Source organism: Tympanuchus pallidicinctus, unplaced genomic scaffold (genome assembly GCF_026119805.1).
Source record: "Tympanuchus pallidicinctus isolate F22 unplaced genomic scaffold, pur_lepc_1.0 scaffold6, whole genome shotgun sequence".
NCBI classification, from domain to species: Eukaryota; Metazoa; Chordata; class Aves; order Galliformes; family Phasianidae; genus Tympanuchus; species Tympanuchus pallidicinctus.
Window position 1 is genome coordinate 7,219,307 of NW_026294780.1, and position 23,310 is coordinate 7,242,616.

The window sequence follows — 23,310 nt, forward strand, 5'->3', positions numbered from 1 at the left end:
TGCTCTAATAAAGACATCCATTTTTGAAAGAGAAACATTAAAAAAAAAAAAAAAGGAAGGCAGGCAAGATTAAAATTGTTTACTTAAACCTAGATATCCACTTTGCCAAGTCAAATTGTGCTTAAAATAGTTCCAATTAAGTGAGCGTACCGTGCTACCCTTTTAGAACCTTACACAGAGAACTTTAATTAGTGATGGTTGAATAATGGAGAAGTAGAGTCAGTCAGCTAATGGGATGCTTGTGTGCGTTTGATGTTTATTGGTCTGCTTATTCTGTATCCTGGGGAGGACTATAGTGCTTAATAGCAGAGGATAGGGGAGAAAAGCTTTCATTTTCCTGCAGAAGGGAGAAATACTTTAAGCAATAGTGAAGGTACAAAAGCTATCTACAGTAAGAATAGGATGCATTTTCATCAGTTTTCATTCAGTTCATGGCTGGCAGGCTATTTGTCATTTTATTTTTGCCCAGATCTGAGAGAAATCTTGAGATGAATCAGCCACCTGTAAGAGTTGCATTTGTCCCAAACCTTTTCACCTTATGAAAGATTAACTATTCTAGCATCTAGATTGGTATTCCTCTTGTAAGGTGATGCAAATAAATGATATCTTGACTGTTTCAAGCAAGAAACTAGTCAAAGTTGGTTTTCCTGTTTTGTGGATTTTCTGTTTGTTTTCTCCTTAGATTCAGCATTCTGATTAAAAAAAAAAAAAAAAAAGGATAAACTGCAAATCAAAGCTGCTACATTTTTAAGGGTAGCAAAGTTTGCAATATAGAATTTTTAGCTATTTAAAAATGGAAGTAATGCTGTCCCTTCAAAACAGGGGGAAAGGTAAGGACTATGCTGCATGTGAAATGAAAGGCTGGAGAAATTAAATGCAATGTGCAGGTGTTTGGGTTAGTCAGAGCTACTGCTCTGCAAGTGGAGGAAGTTAGGGAATTTCTCTTCCAAGTTTAAGGGTAAGATTTGATTTTTCTGGGCACATGACTATCAGCTATGAACTATCATAAACTATATATAAACTTCTACAAATGGCAGCCTGGTAGTCTGTTGACAAATGGACATTTTTAGTTTAAACCCAAATCTGTTGAAGCAATTAGAAGACTGTTGAACTTCATTGTCTTTGTTATCAGAGCAATGTGTTAAACCTAATGATGTTCACTGTACTTTTTATAGGTATGATAAGCAGCTGGGGTCTCAGGGCATATGTTAGCAGGAAAGGAAGGAAGCTAGATGGAACATTGAAATGAAAGACAACAGAACAAGGAAACAAATACAAAATAATCAAAAGAGTGAAAACAGTAGACAGATTTGGGAAAGGATTTACTGTTTTTTCTTGTGATTTTCTTTACTGTTCCTGTGTTGAAAATATTTTTCATCTGTTTCTAAAGAAAAATCTGTTTTAATTAATGTTTTACAAGCAGCTAATGCAGAAGTAGCTGAGTAGAGGAACAGATTCCTCTCCACCGCCACCCCTTAAATGATGACAGTTCTGAGGTGAAGGTTATTAAGTAGCTTATATTTTAAATCCATAATGACATTTATGATTATCTCCTGTTTCCAATGCAGTTATGTAAACAGCAATCCTACCTGGATGAGTCCTTCTGATGTTTTTCTCCTTTCTTCTTTCCTTGCATCATTTTTCTTGAGCTCCAGTTAAGTTTTATAGAGGCTTCTACACTTGTTGCAGGAAAGTTCATGAAACCACATCTAGGACAACATCTGTGGCCCACATGGAATAAGCTTTGTCTGATTTAAAGCAGTTGGCTTTAGAACCAAGTCACAGCTTCTGATTGTTTTTAAAATAACCTATTGAAAGCAAATCTTGCGTTGAGAGTGCTCAGAAGCTTATCGAGTTGTGGTTGCAATGCTTTGTGTTCTTGAAATTTAAGGAAACAGTAATGCCAGTGCCTTGTTCTGTAGAGGGTAGTGGGAAAGTGATGTGAGGGGGCAGAATTTCACAGCTAGGCTCATTGGATGATAGCAACAGCATATGTCAGCAAACTAAATACACTTTTGACTTTAATTAAATCTTGTACCAGACGGAATAAATTACAGTTTAACTGTAGATACAAGATTAACAAAAGATTAGGGAGAGGTCTGCTTAGTTTACAGTACTGTTCACTTTGAAGGCTCCTCAGGCCCTTTTTGACTTGAGAGAAGTGGTTAGGGCTGAAGTCCTGGTCTGTGAGGGAAGTATGAATTTGGTGTGATCCGTACTTTGGAAATGCAAAGATAAGAAGACATGGTCTGAGTATGAGAATATGTGGTAAATGGTGGAAGCGGGCTGCGGTTTGTAAATATGAGGTGTGTAGAAGATGAGATTGCTGTGGTCTTACTTGAAAGAAAGTCAGGAGGTGTCATGGGAAAGATGAGGGAGATACTGGGCTTGGGGAATGGCCTTTAATGTGGTGGAAGGAGTAAGAGAATTAAGAATGTGTTCTGAGGCTGAAGGGTTACTGGTTAGTGGGGTGGAGTAGGGCATTGCTGTTGTCTCAGGCTTGGGAAGAAAGTGTGTGGGTGGTAGGGCAAACAGACCTGGGGGTTCTTGTGGTAAATTTACAGAGGGTACATGGCTGGAGGTGTTGCTAGTTGCAAACATTCAGTGAAAACTTACTGCGTTTGTCAAATTAATCTCTTTAAACATTCACAAATGAAGTTACTAAATTATTGGAGGGAAGAAGGTTTGCATAAGTCAAGTGTCTGGTGGGGACAGTGTTAGGCTTGTACTCCTGTACTTGCAACCCCAGTACATCAGAAGTGATGAGGGACAGGAAAGTATGAGGCGCTCCTGAAGAATATCTGCGAAAAGTCATCACGAACCCTTTCTTTTTCTAATAATTAATGTATTTAATTGACTGTATGATACAGACTCCCACAATAAACCTAAGGTACTAAATTCTTTCTGTTAATAATTTATTCATATTGAAACATACGGGCTTTCCCTATATTAGTATACTGTAATTAATACTTGCGTGCCCAGTGAACTAATTGGAAAATGTGGTGAGAAAACCTACTAATTGACAAGCCAGGAATGCAACAGATTTCCTGATAAACCTTAAAACGCTGTAGAAAGAAAGCAACCAAGATTATGTAATCAAAGCAGAAATTTTGGCTTTTATGCCATAGAGTTGACTTATTGCTACCTTTAGCTGCTGGTTTCACAGAATCACAGGCTGGCTGAGGTTAGCAGGAACCACAGGACTCATCTGCTCCGGCCCCTGCTCCAGCAGGGCTACCCAGAGCAGGATGCACAGGGCCACATCCAGGTTGCTGCTGGAGATCCCCAAGGAGGAGACCCCACTGCCTCTGAGCAGCCTGTGCCACTGCTCCATCACCTGCACAGCACAGGAGTGCTCCTAGTATTTAGACAGAACCTCTTTTGTTCCTTGTTAATATGAAGTAACTTCTGGAGCATGTTTAGCCATGTTTCTGAAGGAACTGAGGTGAATGTGCTTGTATTTTTGTCTTTAACTTTTGACTAGGCTGGGTTCTGGTTTCAGTTTGTGCCCATGGTGTCTTGTCCTGACACAGAGCACCACTGAAAAGAGCCTGGCTGAGTCCTCTGTGGACATTTACAGCCTTTTTCTTATCAAAGAGGTGCTCCAGTCCCTTCATCATCTCTGTGGCCCTTCACTGGACTCTCTCCAGAGTGTCCATGTCTCTTTTGTACTGAGATATCCCAGAACTGGGCACCAGTACTGAACAGAGGGGAAAAATCACCTCCCTCTTGCTGATGAGAGTTTGCCTACTGCAGCCCAGAGTATTATTAGCCTGCATTGCAGCATGGGAGTGTTGTTGGTTCATGTTCAGCTTGGTGTCCACCAGGCACCCAGGACCTGTTCTGCAGAGCTGCTTCTCAACTGTGTTCCCCCATCATTCTTTGAAAACCCAAACTTCGCTTGAACTGTTGGCTACTGTAGCAGCAGTTCACTGTTTAATGTGTCTGCTGGACACTGAACAGATTAATGGTGAACTTGTTACAGTTGGAGTTGAGTTGCCTTCAGCTATCACACATGTATTAATTGTAAATACTGTTCCTTAAACGTCTTTTTAGGTGGCTACAAGATAATAATTATTTGCTAAAAGAAAAGTCCAATGTTTCTTTACCTTCAAACTTGCCTCCTTTTCTGCTCCCCCTACCCCTTTCCCCCCCCCATTAAACCTCTGACAAAATGTTAACTACAGAGTGAATGAAAGAAAGGTTGTTTTTCCGGAGAGCGCTTACAGTGTAAACTTCCATGCAGCATATTTGGAGAAGGAGGGGGAGCTGTGTCTGACCTATAATCTCGGTGGTTGCTTTATCTTTCTGCAGCATACCAAGAAAATGACTTGGATAAGAATTCAGACAGTAAACCCAAGGCAGAAGACATTTTTTTTTTTTTTACTTTTTCAGCATTTAGTTGCTTAGAAGACTTGCGTGAGCTTTGTGCAATGTGTAAAGATTAGAGGTTGAAATGGAGAGAATTTTCATTCTGCTTTACAGCTGTGTTTGCAGAGGTAGTAAGTTTTATCATTAAAATATTGTTGTGTTATGAAGGACCTCGAATCCAAAGCTTTTAGGCCTTTAGTGTGTAAACTAAAGGGCAGTGACAATTATTTTCTATATCAGGGCGATTTGAGAATATAAAGCAAAATGTATGAGAATACAGTTTAATAAACAAAAGTCTCTGTGTAAATCCTTCAATGATATAGGAGCCAGAAACACTGAAATAGCTGTGTTAGGTATTTTTTTCAACCAAAGCTATTGTTAAGAATTGGGAAAATTAAATGATTTAGGTGCCCCACTAAAGAATATGCCCACATTGTATGAAAGAGGTGGGTGTCTCTCTCTCTCTCTTACTGTTGAAATATTTATAGGTGTAGAACAATGTGAGAAACACAGTGATGGAAAAGGGTTCTTTTTCTTTCTTTTCTTTTACATTATTAGAGTACAACTTTAGTTCACTCTATTCCAATTTTTAAAACAATAAGCCAGCTGTAAAGTGTTTAGCAATGCACAGCATTCTGCAGAAGGCTTATGTTTTCTCCAGCTCTGAAGAGCAGGGAATGTCACCTTCATTGAAGTATGGTAACAGCACAATTCTGGTGGTGTATACCTGGTAAATCACAGGTAAGTTGAATAAGATCTAGGTCAGACTGTCTTTTCTCTTGTATCCCCTTGAGGTCAGGAAGTGAGAAATGCGTATGCTTTGTGATCTTGTATCTTATGCTGAAAAAAGAATGAAATCGTTAGGACTTGTTGAATTTGTGGAGTGCACAGTAGGAAGTCAAAAAGCTGACATGGGAATACAGTTTGCTATGGTGATGCAACTTTAATTTTTCTTGTTTTAGCTTACTTAGATCAGCTAATGATTTCCCTGCTCTTGGTTGTGACTCATAAAAACTGTAACCTTTCCTAAAACATTTTTGGGAAACTGATCAAGGTAGAGACAAAGTATAAATGGACTTGAACGTATAGTGGCAAATATTTGCAGCAGTTATATAAGTTATTTATATTATTCCTCAGTTAAAACATTTTGGATTTGAATGTTAGTTACAGTTATGTTACAAAGATGCTTCTAAGTAAGCTTTCAGGATTTTCCTTAGATGTCTTCATTGCACAGCTCTAGAATACTGAAGGCATTCTGTTTTCTAGTTTCACTTACTCCCCTTCTCCCTTAGGCTATATGGTTGCAAATAGTGGCCTGGTTATTAAGGAGTTCACTTGATGCAGGCACCTGTTTTACAGCATTCTGGAAAGCAGAGAGCATCATCTGAAGAATATTAGGTTATCTTCGTCAAAGGGGTTCTTCAAGGAAGGTGCAAATTGGTAAATCCTTGGGAGGCCATTCTTATAGCTGGTAGTTTTGTGAGCACTTCGTGCTGGCAGGGTTCTGCCATTTGATGCGCCGTGTTTGTTCCACTACACACTTAGTTTACTGAGAACTGACCTGTGCTAAAGCTCAGACAGCCCTTGGCTCTTCCCCTGAGCACAGCTTGCTTTAGTCTTCATCAGTCCCATGATCTGGTTCAGCAGATGCTCACACAAATGCATTAATCCACACGTGAGAGGAAGTATTGTAGCAGCTGGAAGGAAAAGGGAGTGTTGTGACCAGAGCTCTGCACAGCAGGGTGGTTTGAACTGGCTGAATGTGCCTGTGATGCATGGTCTGGTTGTCATGTGTTCTTTGACTGCCATGCTCCTCAGTTACTGTGGAGGAGGCTGTGCTGACTTTCTTCGTGCTTCCCCATTTTTTGACTTTATGTAGCATAGCTTTTCCTGAAGGGAGAAAAGGATTTCCCTCACGTATTTACCTGAATTACTGCCTGATGTCATTTTGAATACGTGTGCGGTTTTGAGGTGATCGAGTCATGCTTTTGAGGAGAACTATTCAACAAAAGAAAGATCATCTTGCTGTTTTTGAGTCTACCTAAGCTTTCAGCTTTTCATCTGAAAATAGCATAACTGCAGAATCAGAGGATGATGCAAGCCTCTATCAAACACACACAAAGAATTTACTAGTCAGATGAAACATGGTGGGTTTTTTTTTTTTTAATTTTGTCTGGGTTGATTCTAGGAAAAATACAATTGCAAGTAATTATATATAATTTATTTTTAACAGCTTGCTTTTACACGAGACGGACTCTGTGGTTTGTGGAATGAAATGGTAAAAGATGGGGAGATTGTGTATCCTGGAACAGAATTTACACAGAATGGCGAACTACCTCCAAGAAAAGGTATGACTTTTCTTAAATGTTTGTTTCTTTTTTTTCTTTTATGTTTCTTTTTTATCTTTTATTAGTGATGATGAAGATGGAATTCAGAATTTGTTCTATAGCAAAATTTTGGTTTCTTTTCACCTGCTTATAAATTTGCCACTGTTTTTATTTTAAATGAAATACACTTGAAGGTGGTTTCCTAAAAGTCTACAGGACGGTAACTTCTGAATCTTGTTACTTCTGAAAACTTCTGAAAATGAAGGCTTAAATCTGTTTCAGTCTTTGGAAAATGAAAACATCATAACCAGATGTGTTATGATGAGTGAGGCTTGGCAGTGTCTTCTTGGTTACTTTGCTCAATGTGTTTACAGCTGAGGCCGTGGTATAAAGGAGTTGGGCTGAGGAAGGGGTAAAGGCAGTAGTGCTATTTCTAATTTTGTGTCTTCATGAAGTGACTAAAAGGTCAGTTGAAAAATGCCCACAATCTGACTGAGCATGGGGTGCTTTTTTTTTTTTTGTCTTCTATTCAGATGAACAATCACATTCTTTTGTGAGAGGTTTTACGAGCTCAAGATTTTACAGAAGGAATGGTTTTATTAGTAACTGTTGTTGGGTGGTTTTAAGCTTTCTCAAGTAGCTTGGTTTGACGTACCCTTTAATTTTGCCTTTATGAGTAGTGTAGTTTACAGAAGATATTGCTAGTTGAAGTGTTCCTTCAGAAAACTTCATGCACAGAACGTATTCCTCCATTTGAAAGTGATTCGCTGCCACTGTTTGGCCTGAACTGAAGATATGAAAAGATGATGCATGGGATGACCCAGAATCCCACGTATCTCTGAATTTTTTTTTTTTTTTTTTTTTTTTTTTTTTTTTTTTTTTAATTCTTAAGTGTAGCACTGACTTTAGATAGACTGGTTTTCTGAGGCGTTGTGAAGCAAGCAAAGATTTTCTTTGAATCTTTAGCTAGGTTTAAGTAGCACGAGTAGTCTGCCTTTTTGTTCCTTTGAAGGGGTGAAGTGAAGCTACAATAGTTTAGATATTTGAGTATAGCCTTCTCAGGCTCTTGGCTCTTATAATTAGTGTGCAATTCCTTTCTCTTCACTACAGCTACAGCTCTGTTATTGCAGGCTGGGCTGCTCTGAAGAGGCACTTCATTCTTGCAGTGGATAATCAGCAGAGGAATAAACTGGAAGAATATGCTTTTGGTAGTGAAGCATTTATTTTCTCTCTAGGAAGAAAGTGCAAATATATATATGTATATATTTTTTTCCTATTAGTGGAAACGTTTGGTTAGGAATAGGCTTGTTTTTAATTCATGGCACTTTTGGAAAGATGTATATGATCAATGTGTTCAGCAAAATGTGTTTGCATGCTTCCAGTAACATCTAAAGACACAGCTGTGACAGCAGTGATGTCCAAATACAGGTGTAGCATGACATGTACTTAAAAGACAGCTGCCATCAGGAGATTGGAATCAGATGAATACCTTGTACTGGAAGCTGTGTACTGAAAAGAGTAAAAAGTATGAAATAAGTTAGGAAGTCATAACTAGATGTTTTGAAGATGTCAGTTAACCACACAAATCTATTTTTTGTTGTTTCCACAAACTTCTGCATAGGTGGGATTCCCATCTCAATTAACTATCTTAAGTTCTATTAGAGAAGTATCAAATGAACTTTGTCCCATTACTGGGTTTCCTCTTCTATTCCCCTCCAAACTGAGAGTTGAACCTTTGTCTGTCAGCTTGATGCTGGTTAAGTTGCTGGTATTCTGAGGTCCTGGGTTATGGGAAAAGGGGCTGTAAGAGATGGCTTCGTAGATAGAACTTCATGCTAATGCTATTACGTCCCAGTCTGATCTTTGGCAGAGAGAACAGTGGTGTGTGTTTCTTTTTTTTTTTGTTTGTTTGTTTTTGTATTGGGATTGAAATACTTCCTGGATCTTGGATTACCAAGTACTATTTCAGAGTAGTTGTAAAATGCAGTCCTTGCTTAAAGCATGCTGTGTAACTGTTGCCTCATGATTGACATGAAGGTATTCATAGAGCTGTCTGCTGGGAAACAGCTGCAGGGTTTTTACTTCTGTGTAGGATTCCTGACTGGATGGGTTTGCTGGAATATGGGAGGAGCACAAGACCTTCCTCTATTAGAGGTGCCTGAGGCCATTACAGATTGTCAGTTATTTTCTTCACTGAATAAGTGTAAGTTCCAGCTTTTAGATGCTTCCATTTTGTTACCTGCCTGTGAGGGGTTAGGCTATTACTGGCCACATGTGGTGACTTCTTGTGCTTTGCTTTGGGAGCTGACTTAACTGGGGCAGGATAGTTTCTTCAGTTGCTCAATTGGAACATACCTACTTCAGCTTGGAGGTTTAAGATTATAACCCAAAATATAGTTAAGAGAAAGTTATTGCAGAGAACTAATGCAGTTGCTTTTGCTCCCTACAATGTTTACACTTCATTCTGATAATAATGAATGTCATAGAATGGTCTGGGTTGAAAAGGACACAGTGATCATCTAGTTTCAACCCCCCTGCTATGTGCAGGGTCACCAACCACCAGCCCAGCTGCCCAGAGCCACATCCAGCCTGGCCTTGAATGCCTCCAGGGATGGGGCATCCACAGCCTCCTTGGGCAACCTGTTAATTTTAAATTAAAATGGGCTGTCAGCTACAGCTTCTTCTGGCGTGTGTTGTTTTGTGGACTGCCTCGTGATTTGTCATTTTGGCTTACGCTGGCTTTACTCAAGACTTACTCCTTCCTGCCTCCCTCTCCCTTTTGTAATAAGTTCCTTTTAATAAGGGAGTTCTTTTTTTTTTTTTTTTTTTTAAATTTTAAAAAATCTCTTTCCTTAATGTAACTGAACTTTCATCATTTTGGGATCTGTGCTGCTCCTTTCAATTTAGACCGACCAGCTTCCCTAAAGAGAAAGTGGTTGTGTGTAAGAATAGTGACAAGTCTGTGTGGAACGATTTGTCATGGGCTTTGAATGTGATTTTTAGCTCAGCTTCTTCCTCCTTTCCCCCTCCCCCCCCTTCCTATTCTGCTCACACAGAAAACTAAAGAAACTCTTCCTTGCGGATTTGCTTGTGCTTAAAGTCACGGTTATTTTTATACAATACAAAGATGAAGTTCCAGCCTGGATTGGAACCTCTTCTGTTTGCAGTGAGGAGCTAAGTTCATAGTCCTTTGCTGTCAACCTGTCAACCTGCTGTCAATTCCAGACCAAATGAAAAGAATAACTGAATATATTGGAAATTGTTAGGTTGTGTTTGTATGCTCTGAGAGTTTTTGTTATCCAAGTGAGATACAAGGGGAGTGTGGGGCAGGTGCAGTATACGTAGATGTGCTGTGCATTTCTGCAGCTTTAAGGGTCTTTCTTATTATCGTTGTCTGAAATGTGCTTCTGCTTTTGGGGTGGTTGTTGGGACTGTTTGGATTGTTGTGGCTTGGCTGTCTGGGAAGGAGTCTATGTAGTCTAGGCTAGCAGAAGGGAGTGGAGGACCAGTGGTTTCTAGGAGCCTGATAAAAATGACTGAGACTAATCTCTTCAGGGCTTTCTTTTAAATGCTGATCTTGAGAAATTTTGAGGGTTGTTTTTAGAAGTGAAGGTCGTAGTCATATGCAATTGCTTATGAAGCCCTGAGTTGCAAAGCAATTGAACTGGCTGAAGGTAAGGGAATGGGGATCCACATCGCTGAGGTGAGTGAGAGACTTTCAGCTGTCTACATCTACTGTATTTAGCTAATTGGGGCTTTCATGCAGTCTTTGATTACAGAGATAAGTGACTAATGTCTGTTTTCTGTCTTAGTGAAAGTAATCCTTAAAAAGGATTGCAAATGCTTTTCTATTGCTTAGGGACAAAGTGGTGGTATTATTTTCATTGCTTGCTGGTAATTACTAAGATGATAGATACACTAGAGATTTTGAAATGCTGTTGCATGAAATTAGTGTGAATGCTAATATATAGACCTCTTTGGTTTTGAAATTAAGACAATTTGTTGTATTTTCTGTGCTGAAATATGAAAGTAAATGCAGGAGAAATGCAGGTAGTCGGGAGCCAAGTCTGACCTCGAGTGTGCTCTTTGCAGTAGTGACTTTGTGTGTTGGTGTGGATTTAAATAAAGTTCCCTAGGAGGTTACAACAGTGATTTCTGGATTTTAAGGTCACTGTCTTATGAAATGCAATGTAAGACCTACCACCTGTGGCAGTTAACATGGTACATACCACATTCCCCCTCCCCCCTCTGCCCCGTTTGCTCTTAATAATAGACAATCATGCTGTAAAAATTGGGCTCTGAGTTTCACCTTTCACCTTTCTAATCTAGAACTGACTTAAAGGAGAAGGTAGTTTAACCAGTCTTTTTTTTTTTTTCTTTTTTTTTTTTTTCCCCTTCTTTAGATGATAGCACTGAATGCCAAACTGCATCAAAGAAAGAAGAGCAAAATGACAAAGAAAAGAAAGATGAAGAAGAGGCTCCGCCACCCACTTACAGGGCCAAATCGATTGTGGAGAGTTGGGTATGGGGCAAGCAACCAGGTACTATAGCTGTTTTGGTGATTCTCACTGAAGCAATGCATGTTCTGTGTTGATTACTACTTTTGTAGCATTGCAGAGTGATTGGATCAAATGTACTTGTTGACAGATACATCTGTTAGGCTAGTGGAAGAAGTTTGGTAAGTGCTTAACTGAGAATCAAGTTAAACATTTACTGTAATTGCTTTCAGATTTAATTAGAGTCATGACTTAGAGAGTCAGTTTACACCTCTCATGCTAGTTGAATGAGTGATAAACTGACTTGGAACAAATGCAGTTATACAGATAATTGTTAAGATGTCTTTAGAACATTTCTTTCCAGTTACAGATACTAAAAAGAAATTACTTAGGTTCTGAAGCCTGAATTTTCTGCAGGCAGTAAAGATTTAATAGGTGATTTTTCTTTTTTGATTTCATGGTCTGGTAGAGGAGCTTCAGTGAATCATGGGAGCAATGTTGGAAATATCTATTAAATTAACTGTCTGTCCTGACCTTTGCTGACAGTAATCTCGCCTGTGATTGCAGAGGAGAAATGGTCTGTGTGTTCACTTCTTCACCTGTGACTCTGTACAATACTGATTTTTATATTGAAGTCAGTTAAAGTTCCCTATTACTCCTTATTATTGTACAGCAAACCCACTGTCTGAAATGGTCTAAGCTTGAAAACAGCAGTTTCACTTCAGTGGTTTGTTTTATAGTTCTGGTGCCTGATGTTGCCCAGTTCAGATGCTGGCGCGTACAAACTTTGGAGACACCTGTTATGCTCCTGTTCCTTTTCCCTCACTCAGAAGCACTTGAGGGTCCCTGGTGAGAGGGCTGTCTCTTTAGTGCCAGAATCCAGATCTGCATAACCTTGTTTTCTGGGAAAGCTACTTCACTTGTTTCTGTTGAGCCACAGGTCAACTGTCAGTCTGTTGTCCTCTGCTATTTGCCAGCCAGCTTGTCCCCTTTTCTTAAGGATGGAGAAGCAGATGGACTTGCTGTCACTCTAGAACTGGGACAGAATTTTGCAGTATAGGAGGAATGAGAAGAATTGCAATTACAGTGGGGGGGAGGGGGAATGCTGAAGAAGGGGAAATGTATTAAAGAGATGTAAGCTAAAGGTCACATTGTTTTTGTATTGTATTGGTATTTAGTATTTGTTGATGACCAGTATAATGAAACAAATGTAAAAAATGGTAATCTAAATACAAAGTATCTTATTAAATTTCTCCCAGCTGACCAAGTTGATTGAGATGGTCCTTGAAGCTCACCCTCCAATTGTTTCTTATAAAATATATATTTTTTTAAAAGTAAAAAGTTATGTTTGTATGGAGCTTACAGAAATAATTTATTAGCTTCATATACTAAATTTGTATTCCTTGCTATCTGTTACCTTTTGTGCTTAAAGTCTGCATCGCTTTGATCTGAGTTAATGTCTGTGACAGGCAGATCCGTAAAAAATACTATAAACACACTTGTGTTTTATTAGTAGAGGATTGTGATGGAGCTTTTGCTCCTGATCGTAGGTAACTTTTTGTTTTGCATTTGTTAGAAGGAGAGATAACAATTGCCTTTTGCATCAGTCATTTGCATTTCATTGCATCATCATCTGCATCCTGTGGCTTGGTTATTAATTTTTGGAAAAGAAAATACAGAAGATTATTTCAATCTTGGCATTTTTCTTATTTTATAAAACACGTGCAACTCTTCTGAGCTTTTCTTCTGTCATCTATCTGAAAAATAAAATGAACCCTTGAATATTTGTCTGTCAAAAGAGTGAAGAAACTTTTCAGGAGAATTGTTTCTTAAATGTATTCCTATTGATCAAGTTGGAAAGAAAGATTTACTGTGGGTTTTTTTTTTTTTTTTTACTATATATATATTTTATGTTCCTTGACAAGTAAGGTATAATTTAGAGATGTGAGCTTGGAGTTCTTTTAGAAAAAGAATTGAAGAGGGATTTAAAGTCTGCATTTCAGACGTACCACTGAGCTGTATCTGTTGAATTTAATGATTTACAGTCTTACGTTGTCTAGTCATGGCTTTCATAATGTATGGTGTATATCCATGTTTTGGAAGTGGTGAATACAGTCTTATTTTGCCAGTAAAGTGTGGAGGATCATGCTATTGAACTTCAGTGGGCTGAACCAAGTCACTAGGCCTTGTGTCATCCTTCCTCCCTAAGGGCTGAGGGATTTTGAGAAAGCACAAAAAAAGCAGTTCAGAAAACATGTTGAGAAGCAGAGCTTTTTGTCTTCCTTTCCATGTCCTGGCATGAGTTCAGAGAAGGAAAATATTTTCCCTGGTTGTAATTTATGCTGTGATGACTGTACTGCCAGAACCAGGGCAAGGATGTCACAGTTGTTTTTCTTCTTTCTTCCCCCCCCAGCCTCCCTAGTGATGTTACTAAGTTAAATTCTTATAAAATGCATAAGGTAGTAATAAAAATGTGAGTAAGTCATTATTGGACTTTGCTTTTTTCTTCTCTAGATTCTTAGTGTTCATCCATTTCATATTCAGCTCTTACCTGATGTCAGTGTTAAACTGTTCAGGCCTCATTTTGACATGAGTGCTCCTTTAAAGCAACTTCCTTTTTTCCTGTTACCTCAAGGCTATGTGTTCATCATTATCCAAGCACTTCTGATTCCTCTTGAAAGCCTTGTTTTACTGCTATCATCGTTGTTTTTCAGATAGTCAGGCCTGATTTATTTTAGCATTGAATTAAACTGTTTTGCCAGTAAGTCACTGTCATGACGTGGAACTCGTGGAGGTCTCCATGTGTACAAGTGAGAGCTTGTTTATAGATAATACCATGTCTTGTTTCCTTGATAGTATTAGCATAGCTGATTGCACTGAGAAATGCTTCAGAGGCATTGCCTAAGGGAGAGGGGGTAAAAATTAATCGTGTGATTTCATTGATTTGCTATTGAGAAACATGTCACTAGCAACAGCAACAGGATCTTTCTGCCTTATGGCAGAAAGGGGAAAACATGCTGAAGTTTCATCCAATAAGAGATATCAGCTAGGTAAATACATCTAAGTTTATAGTGTGGTCAGAAGAAATTGAAAGAATTCACAGTATTGAAATTTAGTTTTTGATAAATTCTAGATCAAGTCTTTTTAAGTTAAGATTCAGGAATGTTGATAGAAACAATGGTTCAGTGAAAGGAATCAGGGCCTAGCTCAAAATGCTTACCTCCCTGTTTTTTCTTTCACTTTTTTTTTTGTTACCACTTCAAACAGATTTTAAGTCCCTCCCCCCCCCCATCTAACTTGGAAATTACTGTCTGTCTCTAAGCATCCTTTTCCTTGCTGTTTATGCTTTTTAGAGGATGTCCCTGAAAACACTCCCTGAGAAGCATAAAACACATGTGTGAAGGTGTAGATAAGGCTTATGTCTTGCCATTCTGCTGTGTGTCTGAGTATTTGAGCATCAGCTTAAAGTTCTGCTGCTTTCAGGAAATGCGAGCTCATTGTAGCATTGTATTCTTCACAAATTGTTTGAATTTTTAGGCCTGAAATCCCTCTACATCCTATCATCTGTATTTGCCTTTACTAAGACTTGTGGCCCAGTGGAAGTCCTTGAAACTTTTATGTTTGATAGGGGTATTTTTGCTGATCATCAGTTTACCTGTAAAAAGCCTGCAGTGTTCTCTGCAAAAGCTACTGCCGTAAATGTTTAGAAACCATTGAGTATGTTAATTCCTATTAAAATCCTAAAAAGGGAGCAGACATGCCTTGGTAGGCATCCTGTCTTAGACTCATGTCAGGTTAGTGTTCTGTCTGTGGCTGAGATGGTTTAAGAAGTTACAGTCTTTAGCTGCCTGCTTTACCCCCTTAAGTTTGCTGACATAACCAAATAGCGCATCACTCCTTAACCCTATTCTGTCAAATGATCCAGGTTAAACACTGCTGGTATTTTTCCTTCTAATGCAGGGAATTTCTGGCAGGATGAATTAAGAAGTGATGACATGTAGTTATGTTAGCTGCTGCGGGATGGGAGGAGTGTGATGAGTTTTAACAGAAGATGGTAAAACCCTTATATATCTCTCCACGACAGCCAGAAACATATCTGATTATAGTTGTCACTTAACAAGTATTTTGCTAATGTTAACTTGAGAATTTAAGCTTGTATGTTATGACTTCAGGTCTTACGCTGTACATACGGATTAGGTAAATAATGTCTCCACTCTTCATAAAATGATTCACAAAGCAGAGTTTGGCAAGAGGCATTTAGCATCAAGGACTGACATAAACACTTTTGGTTAAAGAGTTCCCTGTAACCTTCTAAGGTGAAATTTGAATCATTACTTTTAACAGGCTGTTATCTCATCAGTCTGTTTAGTTCCTTTGTAATATATATTATTCAGATTTGGCCAACTTCACTTGATCCATTCCTTAAAGTACTTAAATCCTTCTGAGAAGGAAACTCATATTAAAAAAAAATATAAATTTGTTTATGTAGTAAGAGTAGATTTAAAGAAGAGGAAGTGTGTAGATACAGCTCACTTAAAACTGAAGAATTTACCTCTAATAAAGTGAGACAGTCCTTGGTCCAGCTTTGAGATAACTGAGATGTAGGATTACTATAGCTAAAATTATGTCTGAAATAGCTGTTCCAGACTTTACTTACGCTTCTCAATCTGAAATGGCTACAGTTTTAGGGGTTCAAGTGAGAAGAGCAGAGGAGAAGAATTTTTTTCAAACTGAAGTCGTTGAAGCTAATTATTCAGTTTTTTAATGGTTTGAATGTTGGTGAGGCTACGTCATATTTTCTGCATGAATTTTTATTTTTACATGTAGTCTTGAAGTATTTGAAGATAGTGTGTTGTAACTGAATGCTTAGAAGGCTAAATGCTTCAAAATTAGATTCCTTCCAGCCGTTCTTTTTGTGCGTAAGAAGTGATGAAATAATTGTGATTGATTCCTTTTACTAACTCTTGTATTGTCTTAATTCAACTTCATTTGTTGACAGGAAAGCAAAATAACTTGCTTCTGAAGTGATAGTAAATGATACTGTGAAATTTTTCTTTTGAAACTGTTGTGTTCTATCTAGTTCCAGTTATCTTGAAGTATTATGTTGATCTTCTGCATTGAAACAGAACTGAATCTTTGAGGTTTTTAAAAGTTTGTTTTTTCTCAAATAAATCAGTTGTCAGATCGTTGAATGTGATGCTGAGTATCTTACAGGTTATCACCAGCATGCATTGCTGAACTACTGGGAATGAATTTTCTGAGTGCAACTATGAATGTCATAGAATCATAGAATGGCTTAGATTGAAAGGGACCTTAAAGCTCATCCAGCTCCAACCTCCTGCTGTGGGCAGAACTGCCACCTGCTAGCTCAGGCTGCCCAGGACCTCATCCAACCTGACCTTGAATGCCTCTGGGGATGGGCCATCCATAACCTCTCTGGGCAGTGTGTGCCAGAGACTTGCTGCCCTCTGAGAAGTGTTTATTTCTAACATCTAACATAAATCTCCCCTCTTTTAGTTTAGAGACATTCCTCCTTGTCCTTTCGCTATCAGACCATGTAAAAAATTGGTCTCTCTCCTGTTTGTAAACTTCCTTGAAGTATCAGAAGAGCACAGTGAAGTCTCCCTAGTTCCTAATCCCTTTTCCAAGCCAAACAAGCCCAACTCCCTCTGTCTTTCTTCATAGGAGAAGTGTTTCAGCCCTCTGATCATCTTCATGGACCTGGACCCTCTACAACAGTTCTGTGTCCTTCTTGTGCTGGGAGCCCCAGGCCTGGACACAGTACTCCAGACGGAGACTCATGAGGGTAGAGTAGAGGAGCAATCCCCTCCCTCTCTCTGCTGGCCACCCCTCTTGTTGATGCAGAGCTGGATACAGTTGGCCTCCTGGGCTGCAAGCTCACACTGCTGGCTCATGTCCAGCTTTTCATCTACAATGACCCCCCAGTCCTTCTTTGCAGGTCTGTTCTCAGTGTGTTCTTCTCCCAGTTTGTACACATCTGGGATTGTCCTGACCCAAGTACAACAGCTTGCACTTGGCCTTGCTGAATCTCATGAGGTTCATGTGAGCCTACTTTTCAAGCTCATCCAGATCCCTTTGGACGGCATCCCTTCCTTCTGTTGTGTCAGCTGCACCACACGGCTAGGTATTGTCAGTAAATTTGCCTAGAGTACACTTGATTCCACTGTGTCCCTAGATAAACCCTTGGAGGACACCACTTGTCACCATCCTTCACATGGATATAGATCTGCTGGCCACAATTCTCTTACTGCGACCATCCAAGCAGTTACTTATTCACTGAATAATATACCCTTCAAATCCATATCTTAACAATTTAGAGATAAGAACTTGACGTGGGACCGTATCAAAAGCCTTGTGCGTGTATATGTACGTATGTGTGTGTGTGTATATATACACATATGTATATACACCTGCATATTTGTAGGTACACAGATGTAGTACAGTGTGTATGCAACAGTTTGATTGAGAACTTGTTGTGCTTGACTTGATGTATGCTGTGTACTTTTGTAGGTTTCTGGTTTTTATGCATTCAGAGTTTGTACTGTAGTTTGTATCATCAGTTGCAACAGAGAAGCTGGGGATCTTGGAAACAGAAACAATGCGGTTGATTGGAACCAATTCTAGAATTGAGCAGTTGTAGTATTTCAGGGAAATGAGTTGTAATCAGAATGTAGGTACTCTCTGTGTGTTCTGTTTCTGTTTCTTTCCAGTTATCCCCATGATGTATGTTTAGTAAACATGTTATTTTGAAAGGAAGGGCTTTGTCACAGGAGAACATGTCATTCTTAACTCTTGGGAACAATTTTAGGGACTGTTCACCTTTAGATAATTTTTCTGCTAGGAGGGAATTACGAGTACTATAGCTCTGTTTGTAGACTACTGAATCGGGGTCTACTTAATTTCTATAACACCAAGCATAGACTTTGTCTTTCCTGGACATAAGCAGTAATAGAAGTGCCATTGACTATGTCTTTAATATTCCTGTGGATCTTTGAGAATGTAATATTGGGAATTAACCAGCAGAATGAAATAGGTTGCCAAAAAGAATAATATTTTAAAAAGTCTATCTGTAAAACGAAGCATTGGTTGTTTCCTGTTTCACTGTTATGTCCCAGTGGTATTAAGAGATTGCTAGGGTGTATTTAGGAAGGGAAGAAAAGCAGTGTTTGTCTTTTCTGTTGGCTTATGTAGAGAGATCGTGATACTGGTATGTCAGCACTGATGGTGTTCTGTTACAAGATAAATGTTAAGTCGTGCTTTAGGTAACAGCATTAGCCTCAGAACATGTGGCAATTTTAATTTTGCTTCTGAGTAGTGCTAATACTTTGCAACTGAGACTTTTCCTTCAAAATTGTGGTTATTGACCTCAAAGTATGCTGGAGCTTCAGGCTGCAAACTAACATATTAATCCATTAAAGGTTGCCAGTAAGCTTAAACCAAACAAACCAAATGTGCTTTAAGCAGGCATTTGCTTTGTCTTACGTTACGTAGGGATCTGAAGTAGTTGTGTGCAATCTCTTGACTGTCAGCCATATCAGGAAATTTTATAGGATACATTTTAAGGACAGTTTGGCTCTTTTGTCATATTCTTCTGTGAATCAAAGTATGGATGTGTGTGATAGCTGCTGTTGCTCTTGTCTAGTTTTTGAAGTCTAGATTACAAGGAACACTTTTTCATCTGTTCTTACCGAAAAAACTAAGTTGTTCCTCATAGATGGAAAAATGCAGACTGCCTCAGGGAAAGGAATCTAACCCACGAAATACTGAAATGTGAGTAGCAGTGTTGAAAGCAGGCTGGGGTGAGGGCTGACAACAAGCTGTATGCAACTGTGCAATGTGATACAGTGGTAGAAGAGGCCACTTGAATACCCACTCTCCTGGGTCTACGGAGATGCATTGCAGAAAGGGGACAAAACTTTGATGTATTTTGTAGAGTTACATATGGAAAAAAAAGCCTCATGTCTCATTAGATACAGTTTTGAGCTCCAAAGGCTGCTACTAGTGCATTTCTGTAGCTTGGAAATTGCTACTCCAAAATATGTGGTTGTTTTTTTATTTTTTTTTTTCTTTTCCTTTGAGGTATCTTTTCACAAACACTGTTACATATATGTAGACATGCTTTTTTTTTTTTTTTTTTTTTTTTTTTTGGTGGCTCTGTTATCAGATCAGTAGAGGGAAAGGAAAAACCTCTCTTAAGAAGAAACTTAGTTGATCCTCATCCTAGGAAATAAATCTCCAGAGAATGTAAAAGAAACAGACCAACCAAAAAAAACCCCAACCAAACAAAACAAAACTAAACAAGTCAATCAAACAAGAGCAACGGAACACTGTTCCCAAATTCTGTGTTTTGAAGCTGTTGTTGTTATCATCTGTCATTACATTATTAGGACTGTAGAGTGTGGAATGCTTGTTTTGGTTAGCAAAGAATTAGTTATCTGCTGTTGCTGCACAGGCCACATCTTCAATTTGCTGCTGATACCTGTGTCTTTTAAATTTCTTGCATAATTTGTTTCGGAATCTAACCACCTCTTGGCAGTGGCCCTAGAGCTTCTGAGAGTTATTCTATGACTTCTGAGAAACTTAAGATAATGTATATCATTGGAAAATGAAAGTATGGCCTCCATGTTGTTGCTTGTACTTAGAAGTCTAGCACTGATGCCTGCTGCTGATAAGAGTTTTCCAAACAAACAAGTTATATGGCACACTTGCATAAATATTTTCTATGATGTTTTCATTTCAGATATGAAATATAAAGGTTCAGATGTATTCACACGATACCAGTTCTGATGATAACCTTAGCTTTTGTCTAAATATCTGTTAAATATGACTTGTAATTAAGTAATACATACTGTTAGCATTTGCACGTTAAATACAGAAGCAGTGAATTTCACTGGGTTTTGCAATTTAGACTTCTGGTCAACTAATGGTTTTTAATTTGTCTTGACATTTGTTGGCAATGTATGTAACAAAGATGAATGCTTATCTTTCTCTGATTTTTAGATGTGAATGAATTGAAAGAATGCCTACATGTACTAGTGAAGGAACAACAGACTCTGGCCACACAAACTGCCACAACAGCTCTTTCAGCAATGCGGCTAAAGCAGAGGCTTGTTATCCTGGAACGTTATTTTATTGCGTTGAACAGAACAGTTCTTCAGGAGAATGTCAAAGTTAAGTGGAAGAGCAATAGTATCCCTCTGCCTACTGTGGACAAGAAAAGGTAACGAGTTGTTCTCATGCATGGACAAGTTTCTATTTCTTAACGTATCTGGTGCTATCTGCCATACAGTTTTCCTCCTTGGCAGATGTTTACTTATGATGCTGATGGCTTTTATTATAATTCATAGAATGGTTTGGATTGGAAGGGGCATTTAAGATCATTGAGTTCCAACTCCCCTGCTATAGGCAGGGACGCTTCTCACAAGACCAGGCTTCTCAAAGCCCGATGCAGCCTGGCCTTGAATGCTTCCAGGAAGGGGGCATTCACAGCCTCACTGGGCAACCTGTTCCAGAGTCTCACCACCTTCACAGTAAAGAATTTCTTCCTAATATCTAGTCTAAGTCTACTCTCTTCCAGTTTAAAGCCATTTCCCCAGATAGTTTTTTTGACCTAAAAATAGAAAAATTCTGTCAAGTGAGGCATTAAAAAAAACTTGTCAATTGTTGAATTAGACTGCTGTCTGTCTGACTGAACAGTCAATTCAGGCAAGCAAATTTTGTTAGCTTGTCTCTAGCTTTTAAAATTGAAGGAGACAGTAAGTAGGATTGTAGACTAGTTATTATGGGATTGTTCTGACAGTGATGTCTTTCACTGAACAGTCTATTCTCCGAAGAATATTTTTTGATTCAGAAGAACACTGGTGTATTTAAGTTACCAGACTGCTAAAAATGCCAGTTTAAAATTTCTCTCTCTTGAAAGAAGCTCTGAGCAGTTCACTTTCATTGTCATATGAGATAGAAATAAAAGGATTGTGTCTTCCTAAGAGAAAATGGTAGAGAATTAAAAGCTTGTCAGCTTGATTAATGCGATAATTTGATTAAAAAGTAAAGTTGGTAGAAATGTTTTGTGAGGTATAAATAAAAATTCTAGCTATTTCTCTTCGGTGCACAGACCAATGCAGAGGCTGCAAAGTGAGATATGTGAGATAAGTGAGACATAGGACATTTGAGTGGAAAGACAGACAATGAAAAAAGCGATGAAATTATCTGTAATTGAAGGTTCACATTAAAAAAAAAAAAAGTCTGTGAATCTAGTTTATGCAGCTCAAATACACTAGCAGTATAAACAGCCTGGATAAATAATAAGTATGTGAAGTATCTTACATCTGTGTATTTTTAGTAAAATATCGTAAGTTCACTCTAAGCACCTTCAGAAACTTCTCTTATGGCAATGATGGCAGTCTGTTTTGTTTATTCCGTATGAAGCTTTTTGTTGTCAGGGATTGAATTAGTTAGGATGAGAGTAAATTTTGCTCGTTGACATTTTGAGGCAGTTGCAATTATTTATAAAAAAATGTATAATTATATGTGCATGCATATAGATAAATTATAAAATTGCCAAGTACATACATTGTGTAATTATTTTCAATCTATGTAGTTGTTAAATACATATATTATAAAGCTGTATAGACACAATGCCTATGTATTTTTTTCCCCTTAGCCCACGACCTGTAGGCAAAGGTGTCGAAGGACTTGCACGAGTTGGATCCCGAGCAGCACTTTCGTTTGCATTTGCGTTCCTCCGTAGAGCGTGGAGGTCAGGTAGGTCTCCCCTGCAGCAGCACGTTGTATGTATTTTTGATTAGAAGGCAGGTGATCCATTGAATCATGTGTCTGTATTAAATGTATAGCTCTGTACAAATACTTATGTTAAGACTTCCATAGTTGTATTTTATGTTTATAAGGTACTGTAAAAGCACCACTACTGTTGATCAGAGATGCCTGAGCAGATTGCCATCCAAGCCAATATGGCTGCTGTATTGTCCTGGGTTACTTTTAGGCTTAGCAATACGAATGCAGCTTTCATGAAAAGAGTACGTTATTAATACCAGGTTTCAGAAAACTTAGATTTATTCTTCAGACAAGATAGGTCGCAGTGTAACTTCAGGATAGTAGTAGTTCTGAAAAGAATTTTGGAGCAGTAGTGTGAAAACTGTACTTAGTTTGTGTATTGTCAACATCTGTCATGTTTCAAAGGCCAGCGCTCAAAAGTTTGACACATGAGAACTGTCACATTGACTTACCTATTTGACTCAGTCTGTGCTGTTTGTTCAGATTGCAACAGTTTGGATCTTTGTCTAGGCTAGTTCTTTTTCTGAATACCTTAGCAGATACACAGTGGGACAGGCTGTTTTAAGACTTGTCACCTTTCTAAATGCATTTTTTGTGAAGCAGGTTGTTTTTCAGAGGTCTTGCAGTCAAAATGTTTGTGTGAAAATTGAGAGCAGGTATATACATATTATTAAGTAACTTGTAACTTGAGACCAAGAAAAACCCCGACAAAATTCTGTATTAAAAGTTTTTATAGCTAGTACTCCTATGATCCTTAGGTGAAGATGCAGACCTGTGCAGTGAACTGTTACAGGAATCACTTGATGCACTACGAGCTCTTCCAGAGGCATCCCTTTTTGATGAAGGAACAGTATCTTCTGTATGGTTGGAAGTGGTGGAAAGAGCTACTAAATTCCTAAGGTCTGTTGTGACTGGGTAAGTTTATTTTTTTGAGTATTGCTGAAGTGTCTGTTTAATGGCAAACTTGCATCTCCTACCAAATGATGGTGTAAGCAGAATATTTTATGAAAAAATAAGAAGATAAGTTTTCTAATTTTACACCAAGCAAGTAAATGGTATGTAAATTGTTGAAATGATGCTCTTTAAATATGATTTAATTCTTATAACTTTTTAAGAAAAATTTAAACTTGAGTATTCTGAATCACTCTTTATAGATCCTCCCTAAAAATATTATATCATTAATGTAGGTTGTATCCATAAAAAGGAAGCTTTTGGTGATACATTATTTGTGTACACTTAATTGTGCCTTTCCAGTGTAGTAATATAATGCAGAATTCTATGCAGAGAGGGGGAAATAAAGATAC

The 23,310-nt window shown here is 38.3% G+C and overlaps 1 protein-coding gene across 4 annotated transcripts in view; it reads left to right on the forward strand.

Moving 5' to 3' along the window:
* Positions 1 to 23,310, forward strand: part of HERC2 (HECT and RLD domain containing E3 ubiquitin protein ligase 2) — a 102,328-nt gene that overhangs the window by 4,387 nt on the left and 74,631 nt on the right. For 3 of the 4 annotated variants that reach the window (XM_052664796.1, XM_052664795.1, XM_052664798.1), the window contains exons 3-7: positions 6,605 to 6,719; positions 11,102 to 11,239; positions 20,216 to 20,435; positions 21,876 to 21,976; positions 22,765 to 22,921. In XM_052664796.1, coding sequence (XP_052520756.1) covers positions 6,605 to 6,719; positions 11,102 to 11,239; positions 20,216 to 20,435; positions 21,876 to 21,976; positions 22,765 to 22,921 — 731 coding nt within the window. The remainder of the gene's footprint in view (positions 1 to 6,604; positions 6,720 to 11,101; positions 11,240 to 20,215; positions 20,436 to 21,875; positions 21,977 to 22,764; positions 22,922 to 23,310) is intronic. The other variant, XM_052664797.1, reaches the window with a different exon arrangement.